Consider the following 20126-nt stretch of genomic DNA (forward strand, 5'->3'; position numbering starts at 1 on the left):
CTGACACACTGTAGGCTCATTAAGTAGCAAGGTAGAATACTTAGTGGAATGAGTGAATGAAAATGAAGGATGCAGGGGTCATCCTTAGGACCATTTCCTTCTGGGGGCTTAGGCATCCTTAGGGAAACCTGGAAAGGGAGGTGACAAACAATGGTGGGAGGTGTGGAGGCCAGGGCACGTGTTTGTGTGAGAGCAGGTGATGGACTCAAGGTCCTTGCACCTTGCAGTGCCTGGCCTGGGGTCAGGGAACAACAGATAGGTCTGGGTTGGGCTGGGCTGTGATGGAGGAGATAAGAGGCACTGGGTGGGGATGGAGGTGGGGGAAGGACACAGAATGAGAACTGCTGACTGTCTGGAAGTGGGGATGGTGGGAGAGTGCTGAGGCTTCACTCCGCACTGGATGGAGGAAGGACTGGAAGAGTTGGGAGTTGGGCCTTGAAAGCGTGAGTAGGAGATTGCTGGATGAAAAAGTGATTCCTTTGAGTTCAGGAAAAACTCTAAGAAGTGTGACTGCCCAGCAGTGCAAAGCATTCAACAGGCAGCTTGAGGTCAGAAGACCTTGACTCATGCACTTCCAATTTCTAAGGGTCCTAGGGGCCAGGGAAAGGTTGAAATGAGGACCTGAGGCAGAGGTGTGGCCAGCAATGGGGAGGCTGAGTGAGAGTATAGAGGGTGCTGTCCCAGGTGTCTGGTTTGAACAGCCCGAGGGGCTGTGGGGGCAGGTCTGGGAACACCAGTGCAAGCTGGTTAAGGGCCAGGAGGTCTGGGACACTGAACTAGGGAGACTGGCTCTGGCTTTCCCTCCCTGGGAGACTTTGCTGTGCCCTCCGCCAAGAACTGGGATTGTGGACCACCAAGGCTTTGTTCCACATAAATCCTGTCCTCAACTTTTCATGGTTGGCGGCCCTTGAGCTTGGAGAATTGGATGGAGGACTGGTATAGACTGGGCTGAGAGTCTAGGAAAGTAGAAACTGGGTTGGCAGCTCTAGGGCACAGCTCCCCCGGCTGCTGTTGTACCACCACCAACTGGATGCCCAGGCAAGGGGATGCCCTGGATGTTACAGCCCTGCTAGGGGCTTCTGGTACTCAAGGGGCTAAGAGTAGCTCCACCTGGGATAGGAGTGCCTGCAGGCAGAGGGCAAGATCTAGCCTCCCCAGTTTAAGGGGAGCACTGTACCTGGTAGATGAGGTGACAGGTGGCAGAGGGGAGCTGGGTCTCTGTAAGAGAGCGTGGACCAGGGTTGATGCCATGCTAGGGGTTCTCAGTACTTTTCCACATACTTCTGTATTCTGTTCCAGCCCAGTGAGGCCCAGACTGTCTGGGTGGGGTGGGAAGGGCAGACTCTCCCACTGCCCCACCCTGCTTGAGTGTGGCCTTGGGGAGCATGTATGTGTGTGTGTGCACAGGGGCATAGCGTGTCCTCTGCCTTGACCCCACCGGGTTGTGGCCTTGCTGCTGGTTTCTGACTCCTCACACAAAAGAAAGGCACAGGGCAGCCCAGGTCTGGGTCACCTGCTGCGCCAGCATCAAGGAGGGTTCTTGTCCTGCTTTGCACTCCTTCGACCTCCTGATCCCCCTTACCCGGGGGCGCCTGCCCTCTGCCCTGAACTGTGCTCGCTTGGGGACCATGGAAGGGGCCTTTGGAAGGGATTCCAAGAACATACTTAATCCCAGATACAACACGTTGGAGAAGAAAGCAGAAACAATAAAGTTTGAGATGCTTATGGCACCCAGACCCACCTAGTTGCCCCCCCAACTGGGGATGGAGGAAAGCTCAAGGTTACTTCTGCCCAGTGAAGTTCAGGATTCAGGGTAACTGGTCACGGTTCAGAGAGGGTTGTTTTCTCCAGAGTCTGACCCACAGAATCCAGATTGCTGACTGTTGGAAATGCATAGTGCTAGCCATGAGCAAGCGTTGGCTATTAAACACTGCAGGAATGCAAACAGTCACAGGGATAGGATGCAGTCACAAGCACTTTTTACAAAAGTATGACAAGTTACTGCCCATCTTCAAAAAGTTAAGCACACCTTGTGAAAACAGGCGAAAATTCTGGGACAACTCATCAAAGAACCTCTCCGGGAGACTGACCACCCCACCAGCGTGGGAATGGCTTCACTGCTCACGCCTGGCCCTCAGAAACACAGAACAGAACCATACCACGTGCCCCACTTCTCCCACCAGCCAGGCCAAGGTAAACAAACAAGTCCCCACTACCTGCCGTCCTGCAGGGGAGTGGAAACTGCTCCTGTGGTTCTGGTGCCCACAAACCTGCTGCCTCTGCAGGAATTAAATACAGAGGGTACGCTTCTCGTTCAGCTCCACCCGACAGCCAGGGGAGGGCCTGACCTCAGCCAGGCACACACAGCCACGGTTCACCCACCCTGTGAGCAGGACCACTTGGCGTTCGTGGAGGGCGTGAGTCCGTGTGTGTGTGTGTGTGTGTAGGGGGGGCTGATAGGAAAGGCCCAAAGCAGGGCCACCACGTGGGCACTGACAACGAGGCCTCCTGAAAGGTGTGGCATTTTCTTTCGGATCAGAGAAGTGAACTCTGAGCCTGTGTTGCTTCTTAAAAAAAAGAGAGAGAGAGAAGAAGGAAAGAAAGGAAGTAAGAAAGAATAAAGAAAGTAAAGAAAAAAGAAAGAAAAAGGAAGAAAAGTGGGAAGGGAGGGAGGGAGGGAGAGAGAGAAAGAAAGAAAGAAAGAAAGAAAGAAAGAAAGAAAGAAAGAAAGAAAGAAAAGAAAAGAAAAGAAAGAAAATCTCCCTAAACCACCACCCTTCTGCCTGACTCTGGAAGATGACGCGCGCCCCCTGGCGTGGGCGAAACGAAAGGCTGCGGGAGGCGCGCAGAACTCGCCGTGGTCCTCGCGCACCCCCCACCCCCGCCGGTCCCCTCGCCCCCCGGGCCGGTCCTCGCCCCCCGGGCCGGTCCCCGCGCCCCCCTGGCCTGTCCCCTCGCCCCCCGGGCCGGTCCCCGCGCCCCCCCCGGGCCTGTCCCCTCGCCCCCCAGGCCTGTCCCCTCGCCCCCCGGGCCTGTCCCCTCGCCCCCCGGGCCGGTCCCCGCGCCCCCCGGGCCGGTCACCGTGCCCGAGGGCTTCTCCGGAAGCCGCTGGGGGCTGCGTGGCCTGCCCAGCTCTCATCCTACGGGTTCTCGCCTTGCTGCTCACCTAGCCCGCGGCCGACGCCGTCCCCTGCCCGGTGTTGCAGGGATCGGGGTGGCCGTTCGCCCAGGCGGTGGCACCTGCGGGCACCCCGTTCGCCACCGCATCCAGGGCCTCGGGTACGCCGAGCACCTGCGTGCGGAGGACAGTGGCCCCCGCATTGACAGAGGTTGGAAGCGGGACAGAGGGGCTTTATTAGAAAGGCCAGGGGGCACCTATTTACACGGGGCCACGCGCGGACGTTAGAAAAAGCAGAGGCGGGGTGGAGGGGCGGGCTCAAACGAGCTCCACCTTGGCGTTGGGGTACACTGCCACCACGTCGTAGCCCTCGGGCGGCTTGACGCGCGCCTTCGCGTGGTTCTCGCAGTACAGCCGCTCGTCCAGGAAGAAGTAGCCGCGCTGCTTGAGGTTCAGGCCGCAGTCGCTGCACATGAAGCACTCGGGGTGGTAGAGCTTGTCCCGCGCCTTCACGATGGTGCCTCTGCGGGGGCGGAAGGGGCCAGCGTCGGGCGACCGATGCGAGAATCCGGGCGCTCCCACCCCGGGGCCCGAGGAGCTGGGAGCGGGCGTGTACTCACACGATCCCGTGGCCGCAGCGCGTGCACTCCGGCAGCCCCTGCAGGCCGCTCAGCGGGGCGCCCAGCTTGGCCGCCGGCTTGAGGTTCCGCGGTCCACCTGGCAGGGGCCGCTCCCCTGAAAACCCGAGCGCAGGTGGCGTGAGCAAGAGCAGACTCCATTTTTGGGGGATGTTGTTTGGGGGAAGCTGTGGTTAGTGAGGCTGAGACGAAGGCTTGGCAAACGCGGGGGGCGAGGGTAACCAGACCGCGCGGGCGTGGGAAGCGCCCTCGGAGGTCGAGGAGGGGCGCACGGCTACGAGGCGGGACGAGGGCTCGCTACGTGCGGAGGGACGTCGGGCATTGCACGGAGGGAATGGGCCGATAGGGTAGAGAGTATCCAGGAGAGGGGAGCTTACCGCCCTCGCCGGCTTCCAGCATGCCCTGCAGGTAGCGGAAGGAGCCGGACTGCTTGGGTTCCGCGGCCGTGGGCTCCGGTGGTTCCCGCAGCATCCGGTACACCTCCGAGCCCAGGTCGACTCTGCAGTCCCGGCCTTGCGGTGCTCCTCTGGCTGGGTCGGCGCTGCGCGAGGGGGAGACAGACAAGGGGGCAGGGTTGTGGCTCCAGCTTTCACTCAGCTGCCTTGGCTGACAGGGGCGGGGAGAGGGAGGTTGTGGAGAAGGGGGATGTTGGTTCTGTTGGGGCTTCAGAATGGAACCAGCTGAGCCACCGGGATCAGCTACCTGCAAAGTCTGCGGGGCCTTGGCAGGATGGAGACGGGCTCTAGGTGTGTGTCCTTACCTGCCCGGTGGAGACACGCGCAGGGCGCTCATCTGAGCAGGCAGTGCTGCCTCGCTGTTGGTGCCATTGTGAGGGCCTGGAAGGCGAGACGGCTGCCCAAACGGAGATCCCAGGCCTGGTCTGCCATCTTCCTGCCCACTCCCAGAGATGGAGGACCTTCTACTGCTGGCTGGACTGCCATCCTGTGAAATACAGGACTAAGGCTTGAGGAGTGCCTGGCCCCTGCCTATCCCCTATCCACCTACCCCCACCCTGCTGTGCCAGGCCTTGGTGGAAGCTGGCTAGCTATCTCAGCAGTGGCATCTTGGGAATTCTGGTGCCCAGCCAGGGAAGGGAACTATGGGGAAGAGCTGAGCCTCAGGCCTGGTTTAGGCTCTGAAAAAGTTCAGAAGAGTCTGGAAAGTCAGACACAAAAACCAGAGTGCCTGCCACTCAACATACCTGCCTAGCCCTGTGGTGGTCCCCAGCATCAGCACCCGTGAGGGACAGGGCTGGCACAGGCCCCTTCCCAGCAGCCCCTTTAAGGCCAGTGTAGCTGCAGCCACATGTGTACCTGCCCACTGGAGGTAGACCTGCTCCCATGTGCCAGGGCTGGGCTGGGCACCAGGTGGCTCACTGTTGGAACACAAAAAATGGAATCCCTGTCCTTTAGCTAGGAATCATGGCTTTTTTGGGGGGAAGGCTGAGGCTCAGCTGTGCCCATCATGAATTCCCCTGCTAGCTGCTTCCTGCCTCCTGGGCCATGGAGAGTTGCCTTCTGTCAGGATGGCAGATGAGGGGCAGAGGCTGGCCCAGGGCTGGAGGCTTCCTGTCCGACTACCCTATGGCCAGCTTGGCGTCCAAGGCTGAAGCATGCTTTGACCATGCACACACACATCCCCAGCCCGTGAGGAGAGATGTGGTATTTCTTTGGGTGTGGGTCTGTGTGGGGACTGTGGATCTGTCCTTGCAGAATTCAGAGCTGAGCTGCCCTCAGCCTGGAGGCACACAGGCAGCAAGGTAAACAGGGCATGCGCATTGTCACAAGTATGTGTCAGGACACCCACAGGCATAGGGCAACACGTACACAGCAGCGAGGGCACCTGTACACACCTGGTCACATGGCAGTTACACACAGCTGCAGCCAGCGCTGGGCACCCCGGGGTGATCCATGGCAGCCTCTCTGGCCGAGACTGGGATGGTAACTGAAGGATCTTGATTTTAGGCTCAGGCCTGAGTCCAGGCCATAGGTATAGATCTTAGCGGGACAGGTGGCAGGGAGTCCGGGTGGACAGCAAGAGCCACTCACGCTTGTTGGGTCCTGCTTATACACGGCCAGCTGCCAGGCTAGGGCTTAAGTGAACCTGCAGGGCTCAGGCCTGACTCGCCCCTGTCTTCTTCTGCAGGGCAGGAGCTTGGAGAACAGGCCAAGGAGTCAGGCCCAACAGACAGAGGAGGGTCTTGCTGCCCAGACAGACCCCTATCAAAACAGCAGCAGCAGAAATACCCCTTCTTCATCCAGCCCAACAAGAACCCCCAGGAAACCTGAGCATTCTCACATGTGTGTCTGCTGGGCAGGCGGGCAGGCCAGGATGGCCTCTAATGGGGACCAGATGGGCTGTGGTCGGTGGGGGAAAGGGGAGGGGGAGAAGGAGCCTGGGGAACCAAGGCCTGGGAGCAGGGAGGCCCCCATTCGCCTTCACTCAGCAGGGTGTGGGAGTCCATGGCCAGCTGCTGCCCCTCCCAGGGCCACCCATGCAGCTGCTCTCGCTCTGACCTCTGTGCTCAGGATGCGGGTGGTGACCCGAGTTTTTGGGTGAGTCCCAGCTCCATCACTCATTCACCTCTCTCTCGCTTCATCTATGAATGGGGGAGTGTGGTGGTTCCTCTGTAATGAGTTCCTTGTGAGGATGAAGTAAGACAGCTGCACACAGAGCACTCAGCATCATGCCTGGCACGCAGCAAAATGCCACGGGAAGGACAGCTGCCATGGGACTTCCTGGGCAGTGGTGCCTCTCCTGCCATAGGCACCCCGCTCCGCAAGTACCAGCTGGCTACTGCTTTGGAAGCTGAAGCCTCCCAGGACTTTTCTGCAGAATGGGAATCTGCAGAGTTGGGAATTGGAATTTGACCTACATAGCTAAGGTCAAAATCAGGAAAGCCCAACTTGGAAGCAGGTGACCATGGAGACCCAGCTGTGCTAGTCTAGAGGACAGGTTAAGCATACTTCTAACAGGTCCCTGGTTCTCAGTGTAAATGCTGCCCACCCCACCCCACTCTAGGAAACCTTGGCTCATCCCTACCCTGCTCCCACTCTAGCTTGACCAAGTGTTGGCCCTGTCCTGCCCCGATGGGGAAGTGCGTCGGGGGCATCTTATGCTGTCTCAGGACTAACTGTGGCTTTCCCTTCCTCTGGTGGCTCCAGCTAGTGCCACTCCATCCCCCACCCACCCTGGTGTCCGGGAGGACAATGATCCCTGTGTACTAGTGGGAACACAGCACTGCAGGGGCGGGTCAGGGTGTTTTGGTCGCCACCCACGGAGCCCATGACCTTAGAAGTACAAACGGGGAGTAGTGGTTGCCCTGTTGCTTATGGAAAATCTTTTCCCCTCCAGCCTTAACAGCGGGCAGTATGTATCAGCTGGTTCTCTGAGGGCGCCAGTGAGGATGACATGGGGACACAGGGAGTTGCTCTACAGATCCCAGCCGCTAGGGCCCACTGGCCGAGGGCCTCTCTTGGAAGAGGGAGCACAGCTGAGCCCTCAGGCCAATGTGTTAACCATGCTGGCAGGGACCTCCCTGAGCAGTCTGGGCCTCTCACACAGGCACCGGAGGCCTAGCCTGTGCTGCTCCCTTCTGCCCAGCTCCTGGCAAGCCTGCTTGGCTTGTTCATGCCAGTATCTGCTCCCCTGATCCCTGAGGGTCCCAGGCACATGGGGCCATCAGAGCAACTTCTGAAACACAGATGTGGCCATGAACCCCTAAGGACTCAAGGAAACCACTGGCTTTTCTGTGGCCCTGCCCCACACCTCACACCAGTGCTTGCCCTTCCACCTGCCCCCAGGGACCGTTCTAATCTCAGCTCTCACCTCTGGGGGCCTTTGTGTGTGCTTCCTGAACACACTTCCTCTTTCACGACCACCATTTGACTGACTCTTCCTGGACCTTCAGGTCTTGGCTTGCACATTCCCTTCCTACAGGAAGCCTTCCCTGACCCCCTTGCTGAGTGTGGTGCCCAGTCAGGGCGCCATCTCTTCCAGGACTACTCCTGGCACGTGGTAAGCAGCTGGACAGCAGGATGGGCACTGGGATGGACTGAGAGGGATGCAATGGAAGTGGTGATTTCTTGCTAGGCTGACATCATTGGACATTAGAGTGAATACTACCCAGGTGTTTAAGACCCACTCTACCCCCTGCCCGTCACAGGTGCCATCATCCAGAGCCCAAGACTATCCGGAGAAGGCAGAGCCTCCAGCAGGTGCTGTTCACTTGAGGAATGTGGACATGGTTCAGAGAAGATTTCTGCTTCTGGTGCTGTCCAACACAACCAAGGGTCATCATGAAGACACACCAAGCAGACAATTCTGTATCCAAGCTCAGTCCCTTTGCCCTGGTCATGCTGAGTGAGGTCAGGCCCAGCTGTGTCTGTACATACCTGCGTTTCGGCATCAATGTGGATCCTGTGTGCCAGAGCTTTGCTGTCGTCAGGGATACCTGGCCAGCTCCTGCCCTCAGGCCTGCAGCGGGAATTGGGATGGTCAGATTTGTCTGCCTACCATGCTCACCACACCCAGGAAGCAGAACCACATGGGGATGGGCTCTGGGTCTAGAGCAACACCCAGGATCAGAGAACCCCAGCCCAGAACTTTTCCTGGCACCATGATGGTGTCCACAGCAGCACAGCGCCATGAGATTCGATCTTCAACCCTCCTGGACAGGGCCGTATGTTTCCCTCCCTGCTGGCAGCTCCTGCCCTCTCTGGTCTGGTTCCTGGAGAGGGTGCAGCAGGAGCTTAGCAGCTTTTCCACTCTTCTCCACTTTCCAGGACCTGCAGAAGTGCAGCTCAAAAAAGTCCAGCCCATAGCAAGACGAGTCAGGCCTTACAAATGGGTCAGCTAGAGGGCCATCCACTCATCCCTCAGCCATTCCCAGTCTCCGGCCTGGGTCTGGATGAGGCCAGGCGTTCATCCTCCCTCAGGAGGTAGAATGGTGGCTCTATGGGGGCGGCCTCTTCTACTGCTGCTGCTGCCGAGGCTGCCGGCAGAGTCATCACCAATGTCTGCCCAGCCCAGATGGGAAACAGGCCATTAGGAAATTCCTGCTTCACCATAGAAACCAAAAGCCAAACAGCACTCAGGAGGGAGGGAAACACCATAAACCTGCCATGAGCAAGGCAGGCGGGCCTAGAGGCTATGGGCCTGGGCCCAGCCCTGCTGCTCAGTAGCTCTGGGAGAAGGCAGGCCAGGAGGGGACACACCCTTGCCTGGGAGGGCAGGGTGTGAAGTAAGACCAAAGGGGAACAGTGTCCCCCAACTGGCCCCAAGAGGTCCCCTGAGGCTTCTTGAGGTCTTACCGCTGGCCTCAAAGCTCACAGCTGCCTCTTTCCCTTTGTCAGCTGAATGATTTAGTAATCTGCCTATAAATACAGTCCACACCTCTGCCCATCCCATAGCCCTGCAGGGCTCTCCATGTCACAACCTTCCAGGGGTCTTTGGCATTAAATTCAGGACAACTTCAACCTCCACAGCCTCTGTCTCCAGCCCCTCAGCCAGGCTTGTGAGTAACTGACTGAGCTCACAGCCCTGACTTCCACCTACCTCCATCCCACCCCACCCTGCCCTGGAAGGGATCTGCGATACCCCTTGTGGCTCTCTGGCTAAAGAATTTCCTTGAAGCTCTCTACGGAAAAGCAGGGCACGCCTAATGTCTAAGGACCCGTGAGGGTGACCTAAGGCGTCAGAAGGGTTTCCTCGTATGTCACCTTTCACCATTTGAAACAGAATGAGAGCTGGAGGTGGGGCTGGGCAAAGGCATCCTGAGGGGCTTCTGGGTCAGCCTTGCTGCCAAGAAGGACCTGGACCTACGGAACACACCCAGGAAGTGTGAGTTAACTTGGATCGTGAGATTCCTGCTTTGGGCTCCAGGCAAGATAAGCCTCGCAGGGAAGCTGGGTCTTGACCACACTTCTCTGTGTGTACTGGGCAGGTGGTACAGCTGGTCCTAGTAAAGGCCCTGATATAGAAACAGAGCCACCCAGTCCAGCCAGAAAACCAGCTGTCTCCTGTACAGGGTCTGTGTTACAAGGGAGCCTAAACCCAGGATCTGGCACAACAGACAGGAGGGGACACTGGGTCAGAGGCCTCGTAGGTGGGATGGCATCCAGAGGGACCAGGTGGTCCCCATGTCTTGATCCCCCAGAGTGTGCATATGTGGGGATTGGCAAAGGGGTATCACAGTGGGCTGGAGAGTGTAAGGCAGGCCAGGGACCTCCCTGTCACCCAATGCCTGGATCACAAGATAGTCCCTGTTTGGGGGAAGACAAAGCTAGGGGTTAGAGTAAATCATTGGCTTCAGAACTGGGACCGGAGGCAGCTCTGCAAGCAGCAGATAATGTGCTGCTTGGCCAGGTGGCACTGGGACTGGAACAGTTCAGTGGACTCCCAGCTCCTTCCATGCCTGGCTTGGAACAAATGACCACAGAAGGAAGGACAGGGGACCTCCAGCACCCTCCCCTGACATCATTCTTCCTGGGAATCTCCTGACTCAGGCCCCTGCGACCCTCCCTCTTCCCGCTGCATTCCACTACCACTTGGGCTGCCCGTACACAGCAGCTCAGAGTCAAAGCCGGAGGTGAGTCAGGGCCTAGGAAGCCGGCCAAGTGGGGAGGCCTCCAAGGCCATTTGTGGGCACGCCATGCTGACAGTTCCCTTCTGCAGCCCGTATCTTGTCTGGGAGAAGGTGATGAACATGAGTTTGTTTTATGGGGAAGGAAATCCAGGTTCACCAACCTCGTCTGGGTACCTGAGCTCCCACAGTCTGGATGGGAACCAACTCTGGGGAACCCCCTGGCTGGGGAGACCTCATCTTGTGCCAAGGGGAGCACAAGTGTGTCCAGGCTTTGCAGCTGGGTCCACTCAGCACTAAGGGCACAGCCGGGGTCCTGACCCTGACTCAAATGGGGGATCCCTCCTAAGCCTTCCCACCCTGCCAGCTCTAATGCCCGGTTAGCTGTGTTGTGGTTTGGCGAGGCTGCGCCCACATACTTCCACAGGGGATCGTGGAAAGTCCCTGTTAGCAGTGAACGTGGCAGAGCAGCTGTATCTGCCTTCTTTGGATCCAAGCAGGAGAGCCTTTTCAGCCCAGACAAGGCTGACTGCCTAGACTCTGGAGCCGGGGAGGGCTGTGGGATCCTCCAGGTGGACCCTCTACCCTAGCACCAACTATGGGGCACAGATGGGGTTTGGTACCCCTCCCCTGTGCTTCCCTTCATGATGGGCTGCATGGCAGTTCACAGACCATGGTAGGAAGCCCATCCCCAAACCAGGCTTTACCAGGTAGGACACAGGCCATGGCAGGTGCTGCTGAGACCAGGGCACCTGTGAGTTGCAGAAATGGTCGTAGCCAAAGGAAGGGACTAGTTTGTGGGTTAGAGCCCTGAGGCCACACTCTGCTCCCCGCTCTCTCACTGCATGACTTAATCTAGCCTCTCAGCTTTCTGAGCCCTATTTGTTGCACCTCAAAACTAGGGATGATGTTGGGTTTTACCCAGGTCAGTTGGCTTAAGGCTTGCATGGGAGTTTGGGAGAGAACTTGCTTTGAATTGGTCATCAAGATGGTCGCTTGGGGAGAGGGAAAGGACTGAAACCAACCAACCCTACAGGGTACTGAAGGTCTTCCTCCAGCTGCCTTCAATTCCTGCCCTCAGAGCCCAACACATTCCCACTTTTGGGTTCAAAGGGGGCTTTCTTTTTGAAGCTGTCTCCAGCTGTAAACAGTGCCCACCAGGCCCCTCTGAAACCACTCCTCCTTGGAATGGATGGTACCTGCATGCGGTGAGCACAGCACACCTGGCCTCCTGCTGCCCCATTCCAATGGCCCAGCCTGCCCCGTGCACCATACCTGCTCACAGAGAGAGTGAGGTGATCGTAGCAGCCCTTGATGCGGTTCTGTGCCTCCAAGTGTGTCATCAATTCAGTGCTCTCACCATTGATGGCCTGGATCAGGTCTCCTGGACACAGGGCAGCCAATGCAGCCTTGCTGCCAGCATGCACCTATGGGTGGGGAAGCCAGATGGCTGGGCACAGTCATGTGGCCTGCTGTAGGTTCTGCCCTCCACCCCCACCACCCTGACAACCTGGCCAGTGTGGCCCTATCACCAGCATGACCTATGTATGCACAAGCTGAAAGGCTGGCTGAGATCCCCCTGTGGTTTTATGGCAGCTGTTACTCCAAACACCCCCCGCCCCCAACTTTAGCAGCTGGAGTCCTAGTGGAGTGTGAGGACCTGTGAGAGAGATGTCATTCTTGCAGGTCACATATGTGCCAAAGACATGCAAGGGACGCACAGACATACATGCTCATAGGAACAGAGCATGGCCATGTCACTGATGCCTTACATGTTAGTGCCCCACCCAGCCAGGCTGCACTGCAGTGCCTTCACCGCAGTGCCTTCACCTAACACGCACACCCTTGGTGCCCTTGCATCTGTAGTGTCTGATCTCACCTCTCGGCCTTAGCCAATCTTCCCCTCCTTCTACCCACACTCTGTTCAGCCCTTCCTTATGTCTTCAGATACTCCTGGGTACCAAGTCCCTGCCACCTCCACACTTTTGCAAATGCTCTACCCTCTGCCTGCAACACTCTCCTTTGATGCCAAGCCTGACATTTTAGCTTGCTTCTTTTCATCCTTCAGATCTCAGCATAGAGCTCCCTTCCTCTGGGCTTGGCTCTCACAGTACCTGCAAGTCCCCTATGGAGCTAATGCCCCATTCCAATTACAATGCAAAGATTTGAGCATCACCCTCCAACACATACCCAGCAAGTCCAAAGCTCTCATTCCAGCTGCGGGGTCATGATTCCTCCCCCACTTTCCCTGCTTGCCAGGCAATGACACCAGCCGTATCATCAGTGACCCCATAGGGCCACATACTGTCTGGGTCTGGAGGGTTTGGATTAGGGCATGTGACAAAGGCCACGTACAATGGATGGAGACAGACTCACAGAAAGAGTGAGTAAGCAACCCAGAGGGATCTGGAAGACACCCTTCACCCTCTCCTTGCCGAGGAGCAGGCCAGAGGTATCCTTGGGTCTTCCCCAGTCTCTCCCCCCAGTGCCAAGCAATAGCACTATTCATGGGAGTGGGTTCCCACAAGCCCAGCTAGGCTTAGCCCAGCCAACTCCCAGTAACAAGTGGTCAAAGCTATGGCACTGGCCTTGCCCAGATCAACTTTTCCTGAAACAGGCTTCTTCAAGGAATGCTCTTCTTCAGAAGGTGACACCCTCAGCCGGCTGGCCTACTTGCCATGTGTGTGCGCTTGCAGGGCCTGGGCACCTGTACCAGCCTGTTCTCCTGGCACCCTAACCTCTCCCCTCAGGGTCCTGCTCCAGTCCCCTTTCCTTTCAAGGGTACCTGCTCCATGCCAGAACCTCAGCCCTAAACCCCAGGTGAGTTCCCAGCCAACTGCCAATCACTGGGCGAGGCAGAGGCCGTTCTGTTCCTATTGTACAGATGAAGAAAGAGTCTGGGGCTGGCGCCCTGCCCCAATCCTCACACTGGAGGAGTCTTCATCTTCAGGGGGTACAGGATGACTCAGCCAGCACAAGGGGTGTATTCAGGCCCCTGTGGGCGGAGGAAGTTCTTGAAAGCAGGGGTGGCTGGGTTGCTGCCAGCTCCGCTTAGCTTGGAGAGTTCTGGTCAGAGAGGGCATGAGGCCAGGAAATGGTGACTCTCCCAGCCACCCTTGCAGGCATTGTCTTCATCCTCACAGCCAGCCCCGTTTCCTAGATGAAGAACCTGAAGTCCAGAGAAGCACATGAGGACACGGACTTGAGAAACAGCTGAGTCGGGATTTCGTTCCCAGTCAAGGGATCCCACATCCAAACCTATGCTCAGCACCCCTAGGCTCTGTCTGCACACAGGGAGAGGAGACAGTCCCGTGGGGAGTGAGCACTTCAGGGAGCAGGCCCAGCATGCCCTTGGGGCAGAGCGCAGAGGGATGGTGCTGTGGCTGCAATGTGGTTAGAGAAGACGCAGGGGCCAGATCCTAAAAGACTTTTTCCACTGCGTGACTGGGAACCATGGAAGGGAAATGACAGGATGGAGCTGAGTTCAGGCCAGTCCCTCATGCTGTGGGGTGCAGGATAAACTGATGGGAGGGAGGCGGGAGCAGCGAGGTCAGGCAGGAGGCACCTGCAGTGGCTGCATTCCAGCCCAGCCCCACCCAGCCCAGACACTGTGGTGGGCAGGGAGTCGCAGTCCCAGTCTGACACCATAGCATCCTGTGCAGTCACAGCAAATGCCACACAGGCATGGATTGTTTCTCTGGGTGCACAGCCTTAACCCCTCTGTGTCTGTGTTGTCCCCAGTCTCAGAGGGAATCCCTCAAAGTTGCCATGGGATGACCTGCAACAGTCAGGGCACTGGCAGCCCCTACAGGAAGTTGGGCACATAGTGTGGTATGGCTCCTTCTAAGGACTGGATACTGAAGGGCTGGTACCAGAAGCTAGTAGGGTGAGACCTGGCCTGCAGTGGGTGCTCGTCAGAGCCAGCCATCACTATGCTTACTCTGTGGGGAAGGAGTCATGGACAATGTGTCTGGGGATCCCCTGGCCTTCAGGGGCTGAGCTTGCCCTGTGGTCTCCCCCTGGCTCCAGGCAGCCACCTTTTCCCTGGTTCCCAAAGGTCCTGGGATTCTGGGAGAGGGGTTGGGAGCACAGGAAGGATGGATCCTGTCCCCCGCCCCCATACACTCCCTTGGACCCTAGTCCCTGTAGGTACCTGCTGGGCAAGCTGTGGCCTGTGCCTCCCTGGTCCCGTAAATCTCCCCAGATCCCACCCAAACCTGGGCTTAGCCATCCTGGCTCCTTGGGTGTGAACTGCAGTCACGTGACTTTCGGGAACTACAAAGGGGGCTCTTCTTGGCAAATCCTCCTCCACACTGCCTGCGTGCCAGGCGACTGCAAACAAGGCCCCTGCTGCCTGCCGCTGCGGCGGCCCTTCCTCGGCCGGCAGACAGCCGCAGTGGCCGCGTGGGCAACAGATGTCTCAGCTCGCTGCCGCCTGCGGCCGTCAGCCGCTGCAGCCCAGCCTGTCAGCAGCCTCACGCCCAGGGTGCCTGGCCTGCTGGCCAGCCTAGCACCCCAGGTGGTGGTCGCGGAACACACACAGACAGACCCAGACACTTGTGCAGGGTGTGTGCATCACACACACACAGAACCAGCCGGCTGGGGAATCCCATGAGGACCAGGCACATACAAGGCTCCCGGATGTATGGCAGGCCCACCACCCAGGCCCTGGAGACCTGGCTCTGGAGGCAGTCGTGAGACGCTCCGAGGACAGCTGGGCCTGCCTATCACCCGGGCCCCCAGAAAGAGTCCAGAATTCCACATTCCACTCGGTGCCCGTCCCATCCCAAAAGTTGCACAGAAGTCTCCCAGGCCCTGAGCAGAGGGGCAGCAGGGTGGGGCAAGGTGGTTTTCAGGTCCCCTGACACGGGTCCCCAGGGGTCCAGGGCCTGGGGGGTGGAGAAGCAGGGTGGAGGGGGTCAGGGGATGACCCTCCAGTGGCACCAGGTCATGGGCTCTGCCCCTCCCAAGGAGGAATCTCCCAGGGCAGGGCCTCTTTGTCCCCTAGGCTGAGGGACGCTCCCAGGCAGGACACATGCCCCTCTGCTGCTCTAGAAAAAGGGACCAGGCCCTATGTCCCGAAGATCCCTTCTCTGCTTCTGTCCTCAAACAACCCCCCCCCCCAGACTCGTGTCCCCTGCGCTTCCTGCTCTGTCCCAAGACAGACACCCTGGGGGGTGATGCCCTCGCTGCTCTTGGCCTTGGGTGGTCTGTCCCAAGGGGAGGGTCTCAGGCTCAGTGAGAAGTCACCCTGGCCAGAGCGTCCTCCTGGCCACTTCCCCTCAGTGTGAATGAGCTTAGGGCAGAGACTGAAGCCTGTGTCCCGGGGAGTGGCCGGACCTTTCTCTTCTGAACTCACACAGCACCCAGCCCTCTCACCCCGGGCCACCCAGAGCTGCTGTCAGGGCCTTGGCCTGGGGGCGAGGCAGCTTCCAGTCATTTTGCCCCAAATCTTCAGGGCAGGGTTGGCTCTGAGGCATCTCTGGGACTCTGTAGGGCTGCCCTGCAGACCACCCCGACCCACAGTGACTCCCCGACCCCCGGAGGGCGGCCAGCAGGCGTCTGGCATGCGAATCGGGGCAATTCGCCGGAGATGGGCTAGGACCAGACCGGACTGGACGGCACGGGCCCGGCTGGCAGGGAGGCGGGGAGGGGGCGGCGGGCCCGCGTGGCGCTGCCCTGCCCGCAGGCCGCCGCCACCGCACACACGGCTCACTCGGGACCGGCCCTCGAGGTTTTCAAGCCTCGGACACTTCGGGGATCTGGGTCCCCCATGGCCGGCGAAGACCCCAGTCTCAGAGCCCGGACCGCCCCCCACCGTTACAGCGGCTGCAGGACTCACCCGCGAGATGGTGAGGGGCGCGCTGAAGTCCCGGCCGCCCACCAGGCGGAAGCCCCAGGGCGAAGGGCCGCGGAGGGTCACCGAGTGGGGCATCGCGGGCCGGAGCAGCCGCCGGAGCAGCCGCCGGAGCTGGACACTGAGGAGCCGCCGCCGCCGCCCGGACGCCGCGCCCCGCCCCCGCCGCCCGGCCCTGGCCCCCGCCGCCCGGCCCCCGCCCCGCGCCCTGCGCGCCGGGATTGGCCCTGCAGCCGCCCGACCCTCCCACCCCGGGGGGCTTCGCGGGCCCGCCCCCTCAGCCCGGCCTCCGCAGCTCGGCCCACGACCTGGTTCTCCGAGCCCCACTCCCCGCCCCCGACCCCGAATAGTGGCGTCCCCGACGTCCCGGGTCCCGCCCGGACCTCGGATCTGCAGGCCGCGGGACCCGAGCCCGGTTGCGGGAGCACGCCCCCTCCCTTCCCCGCACAGGCCCTTTGAAGTTGCTTCTGCCGGGCCGCGCCCAGCCAGAGGAGGGCTGGGGAGCGAAGGGGGCGGCTCCGAGGGGGATGGGGCCCGCGCCCGGCTCCCAAGCCTCCTCCAGGTCCTGCGGACCCAGCCTTCTGCGAGGGAAGCCCTCGGAACCGGTCCCGGGGACCCTGGGCTTGAGCAGACCTGGGACATGACAGAAAGACGCCCAAGCAAGTTTGGGGAGGCCAGGAAGGCAGCCTGGGAGAGGGGGCCCCAGAGCTGAGTGTAGGAGGGAGGGGTTTAGCTTTCCAGGTGTCCCTGTTTTCTCAGGGGGACACCCAGGCCTTCTCATGCTGCCCGCACCATCCAAGCTGTCTCTTCGGTCTGCACAGCCGCCTCGCCTCTGCAGGAAGCAAGCGTGGCTGAGGGCAGTGACTGTGGGGTGGAGGAGGTGGAAACGGCAGTACCTTTCTCAGAGCTCTCTTCTCCACCTCGCCAGCCTCCGTTGTCCTCCAGGGATGCCATGCTTGGCCGAGGTCCCACTCATTGGCTGTCTGGAGACTTGGCGCGGCTAAATCCAGCGAACCCGTTTGCACGCTGTTGTAGGCCTTGAGGTCCTAGTTCAGCTGTGTTTCTCCATGATTTCGTGTCCTCTCTTGTCCAAGCTCTGGAAAGGGCTCTGCTGCTCTGGGGGGCTGAGATAAGTCCCTGGGTTTTCTACCAGGCATGGAGGGGTACAACTTGACTGGCACAAAGCTAGGACAGTCCAACGAAGGGAGCCTTTCACCACGGAGTGTGGAAGCCTTACTGGGAGATGAGGCATTGCACTGCGCTGAGCTGGGAGAGAGACATCAATAAAGGGCTGTGTGCATTAGGGGTGTGTGGGGGAGTGCTCTGTGTATGAGGGGGTGTCAGGACCTGCAGAGCAGCAGCCACGGAGCCCTCAGCACTGTGGTAGGGGATGGTTTTCTTGCTCAGCCCCATGCATGCAATCTTGGGTCCAGAAAGACAGAGCTGGAAGGCCTGTGGGAGAGGGTCCCTCTATGGCCCGCAGACCAGAAGTCCTGCAGGACCTTGACCCCACTAAATGGGGGCCACCATCACTTGTCACTGGCTTCCCTGGTTTGAGACCCTCATCTGAGTCAAGAGCCGCAGTACAGACCCTTGCTAGGGGAGGGGGCTTTTCGGGGTCTGAGGACTTCCACCCCAAGCTTCTCTTAGTGAATTCCTGAATCCCCTTCTCAGACCCCCTTCTCCCTTGCTACTTCCAGGCAGGTAACTGGCCAGGAGACTGCCTCCCCTCCCTCACCCTCCTCCTGTACATTCTGAAATGCTCTCCTTGCCCGTTTGCTTCTGTCCAGGCTGGGGGAACATATCACTCCCTTGCAACAGAGGTTCTACCAAGTAGGATCTCCCTGCCTGGCAGTACAGCCACACTCAGAAGCTGCTCCCACTACGGGCTGGGCCGGGGTTGTGGGGGAAGAGCCCTGAGACATGTACAGAATGCCCAGGCAGTGCCTGCTGCCCGCTGCGTGGGCTCAGGTGGGGCCTCTCTGGAAAGAGGTCTGGGCTGGACTGTGCTCCTGCAGCCTGCTGGAGACATTGGGGTGCATGAAATGAGCATTATACCCTGCAGCAGATACCTGCCTTCCTCCTTCACTTAACAAACATGCATTGAGCACTGTCCATGTACCAAGGCCCGTGCCTGCCCATAGCTGGGCCGAGGCATCGTGAGGGCGGGGACTGTGTCTATTTTCATTATGTTTCCCTGGCACCTGGCAGAGAAGCTGGCACCCACAAGGTATTCACAAACATGTGCTAGGAACAACATTATCACTGTTTGGGGAATCATTATCTTAGCTCACCCCTTGGCCAAGACCCAGAGAGAGGGAGGGATAGGCACGAGGGAGGTTTAACCGGGGTAAAGGCTTTTGCTCCCACTGTTTTGGAGGCCATGCCTGGGAACCTCGTCCTTCAAGGGGAACCCCAAGTGGCTCAGGGCACGATGCCCAGGCAGCCATGTGCAGCTAGATCTGCCCAAGGTCAGGAGAAACCACAGCACTCTTTCCTCAATGGGCAAGCAGGGCTGGCAGGCTCCAGCAGGAACAGACACTCTTGGGAGATGCCCTTGGGCCTGAGCCTAGAGCGAGGGAGGGAGAAGGAAGGGGTGGGGCAAGAACAAGCTCAGGCTGCCAGGGAGGTCAGCCCAAAGGACAGCCAAGAAGATGGCCCCAAGTCGGAAGCAGTCTCGGTTTAAAAGGGGTGAGCTTGCACGAGAGAGAGGGTGCCTTTTTGTGAGACAGTGGGGCTGGCCAGACAGCTCGGACGCTGAACTGTTGCACCCTGGCCCCGGGTCGCAGCCTACCGAGTGGCATCTGCCCACTCAGGCTCAGCTTCCTGAAGGCTGGCACGTTCCTCCTTCAAGGACCAACTCCTTTTTGCCGGCCAACAGCCCAGATTCCAGAGGGATCTGAGGCATCGATTCAATTCTTCTTGGAATGCCCCATCCACAGCACTGACCACTCCAGGGCCCCGGGGAGCAGTCAGAGGCCAGAACTCATGAAGCCTTTACTTCCATATGGTCTGTCTGACCTGGCGCCAGGCTCCATGGCCCCTGTCTCCCCAGGGGTCTGCTCTCTAGGCTGGTTGAGAAGTTGAGAAGCCTGAGTGACTGCATGGGAGTGAGGATAGCGGGCCCTGGAAGGGCACAGCTGTGTGGGTACCTCTTGCAGGATTAAGCTGGGACCTTATAGGGCTGCTGCTGTGGTACAGTGGGTGCAGAAGCTGCCTGCAATGCCTGCATCTCATATGCTGGTTTAAGTTCCAACTGTTCCAGTCCCATTCAACTCCTTGCTAACATGCCTAGGAAAAATAGAAAAAGATGGTCCTAGTTCTTGGGCCACTGCACTCGTATGGGAGACCTGGATGAAATTCCTGATTCCTGGCATCAGCCTGGCTCAACCCTGGCTATTGTGACTGTCTAGGAAGATCAGTTAGTAGATGGAAGATTTCTCTCTGTCTCCGTCTTTTCCTCTCCATAACATTGATTTGCAAAGAAATAAATATATTTTTAAAAATTAACTTGAGCCTTATGGTGAAAGGGAGCCAGTGCAGGCCTTAGGAGAATCTGGGGGGCTCTGGTAGGGCTGGAGGCAACCAGGGGGCATAGGCATCACTCGGCAGCAGGGAGGAAGGTGCGGGGCCCGTGAAGCAGGGTGGGCCCTGATGCCCAGCATATCCTCTGAGGACAGGACCCAGTCCAGGAAGCAACAAAGCTGGTCTTTGAGCTGTGTTTGCTTCTACAGAGCACACATGGGAGGGTGTGACCGAGGGAGTTCCCCAGCTCCAGCTTGGTGCCATTCAATCCCTGAACAAACACCAAGCGTCCTGGGTCCAGGCTAGACCTGGGCAGCTGGACTTGGAGGTGTGCTGGGGACTTCCCCACTCTGCCAGAGGGCAGAGAGGGTGGACGCTCTGGAAATCAGTCTCTGAGGTCTAAAC

At 59.0% G+C, this 20126-nt stretch overlaps 1 protein-coding gene across 2 annotated transcripts; it reads right to left on the bottom strand.

The window, feature by feature from the left end:
* Positions 1 to 3335: 3335 nt before the first annotated feature.
* On the bottom strand, positions 3336 to 16274 carry LOC121167511 (PDZ and LIM domain protein 4). 2 transcript variants are annotated; one of them, XM_040996960.1, is made up of 7 exons: positions 16182 to 16274; positions 11615 to 11766; positions 8151 to 8232; positions 4517 to 4698; positions 4134 to 4297; positions 3739 to 3853; positions 3336 to 3641 (listed from the first exon to the last, which is right to left on the bottom strand). In XM_040996960.1, exons 1-7 carry the CDS (start codon positions 16272 to 16274, stop codon positions 3437 to 3439), a joined length of 993 nt encoding a protein of 330 aa, XP_040852894.1. In that variant the 3' UTR covers positions 3336 to 3436. The 2 variants fall into 2 exon arrangements, with proteins under 2 accessions (XP_040852894.1, XP_040852896.1); XM_040996962.1 differs by lacking the exon at positions 3739 to 3853 and having other exon boundaries at positions 3547 to 3641.
* Positions 16275 to 20126: the final 3852 nt, after the last annotated feature.

Source organism: Ochotona curzoniae, unplaced genomic scaffold, assembly GCF_017591425.1.
Source record: "Ochotona curzoniae isolate NIBS_2020 unplaced genomic scaffold, NIBS_Ocur_1.0 patch380, whole genome shotgun sequence".
NCBI classification, from domain to species: domain Eukaryota; kingdom Metazoa; phylum Chordata; class Mammalia; order Lagomorpha; family Ochotonidae; genus Ochotona; species Ochotona curzoniae.

What these genes read in the sequence shown, in the direction of transcription:
- LOC121167511 (XM_040996960.1), bottom strand. Translation starts at nt 16,274, where the DNA reads ATGCCCCACTCGGTGACCCTCCGCGGCCCTTCGCCCTGGGGCTTCCGC. An exon ending in GCTGGAAGCCGGCGAGGGCG is followed by an intron (nt 3,854 to 4,133) that starts GTAAGCTCCCCT and finishes TCGGGTTTTCAG; the next exon opens with GGGAGCGGCCCCTGCCAGGT. An exon ending in CGCTGCGGCCACGGGATCGT is followed by an intron (nt 3,642 to 3,738) that starts GTGAGTACACGC and finishes CCGCCCCCGCAG; the next exon opens with AGGCACCATCGTGAAGGCGC.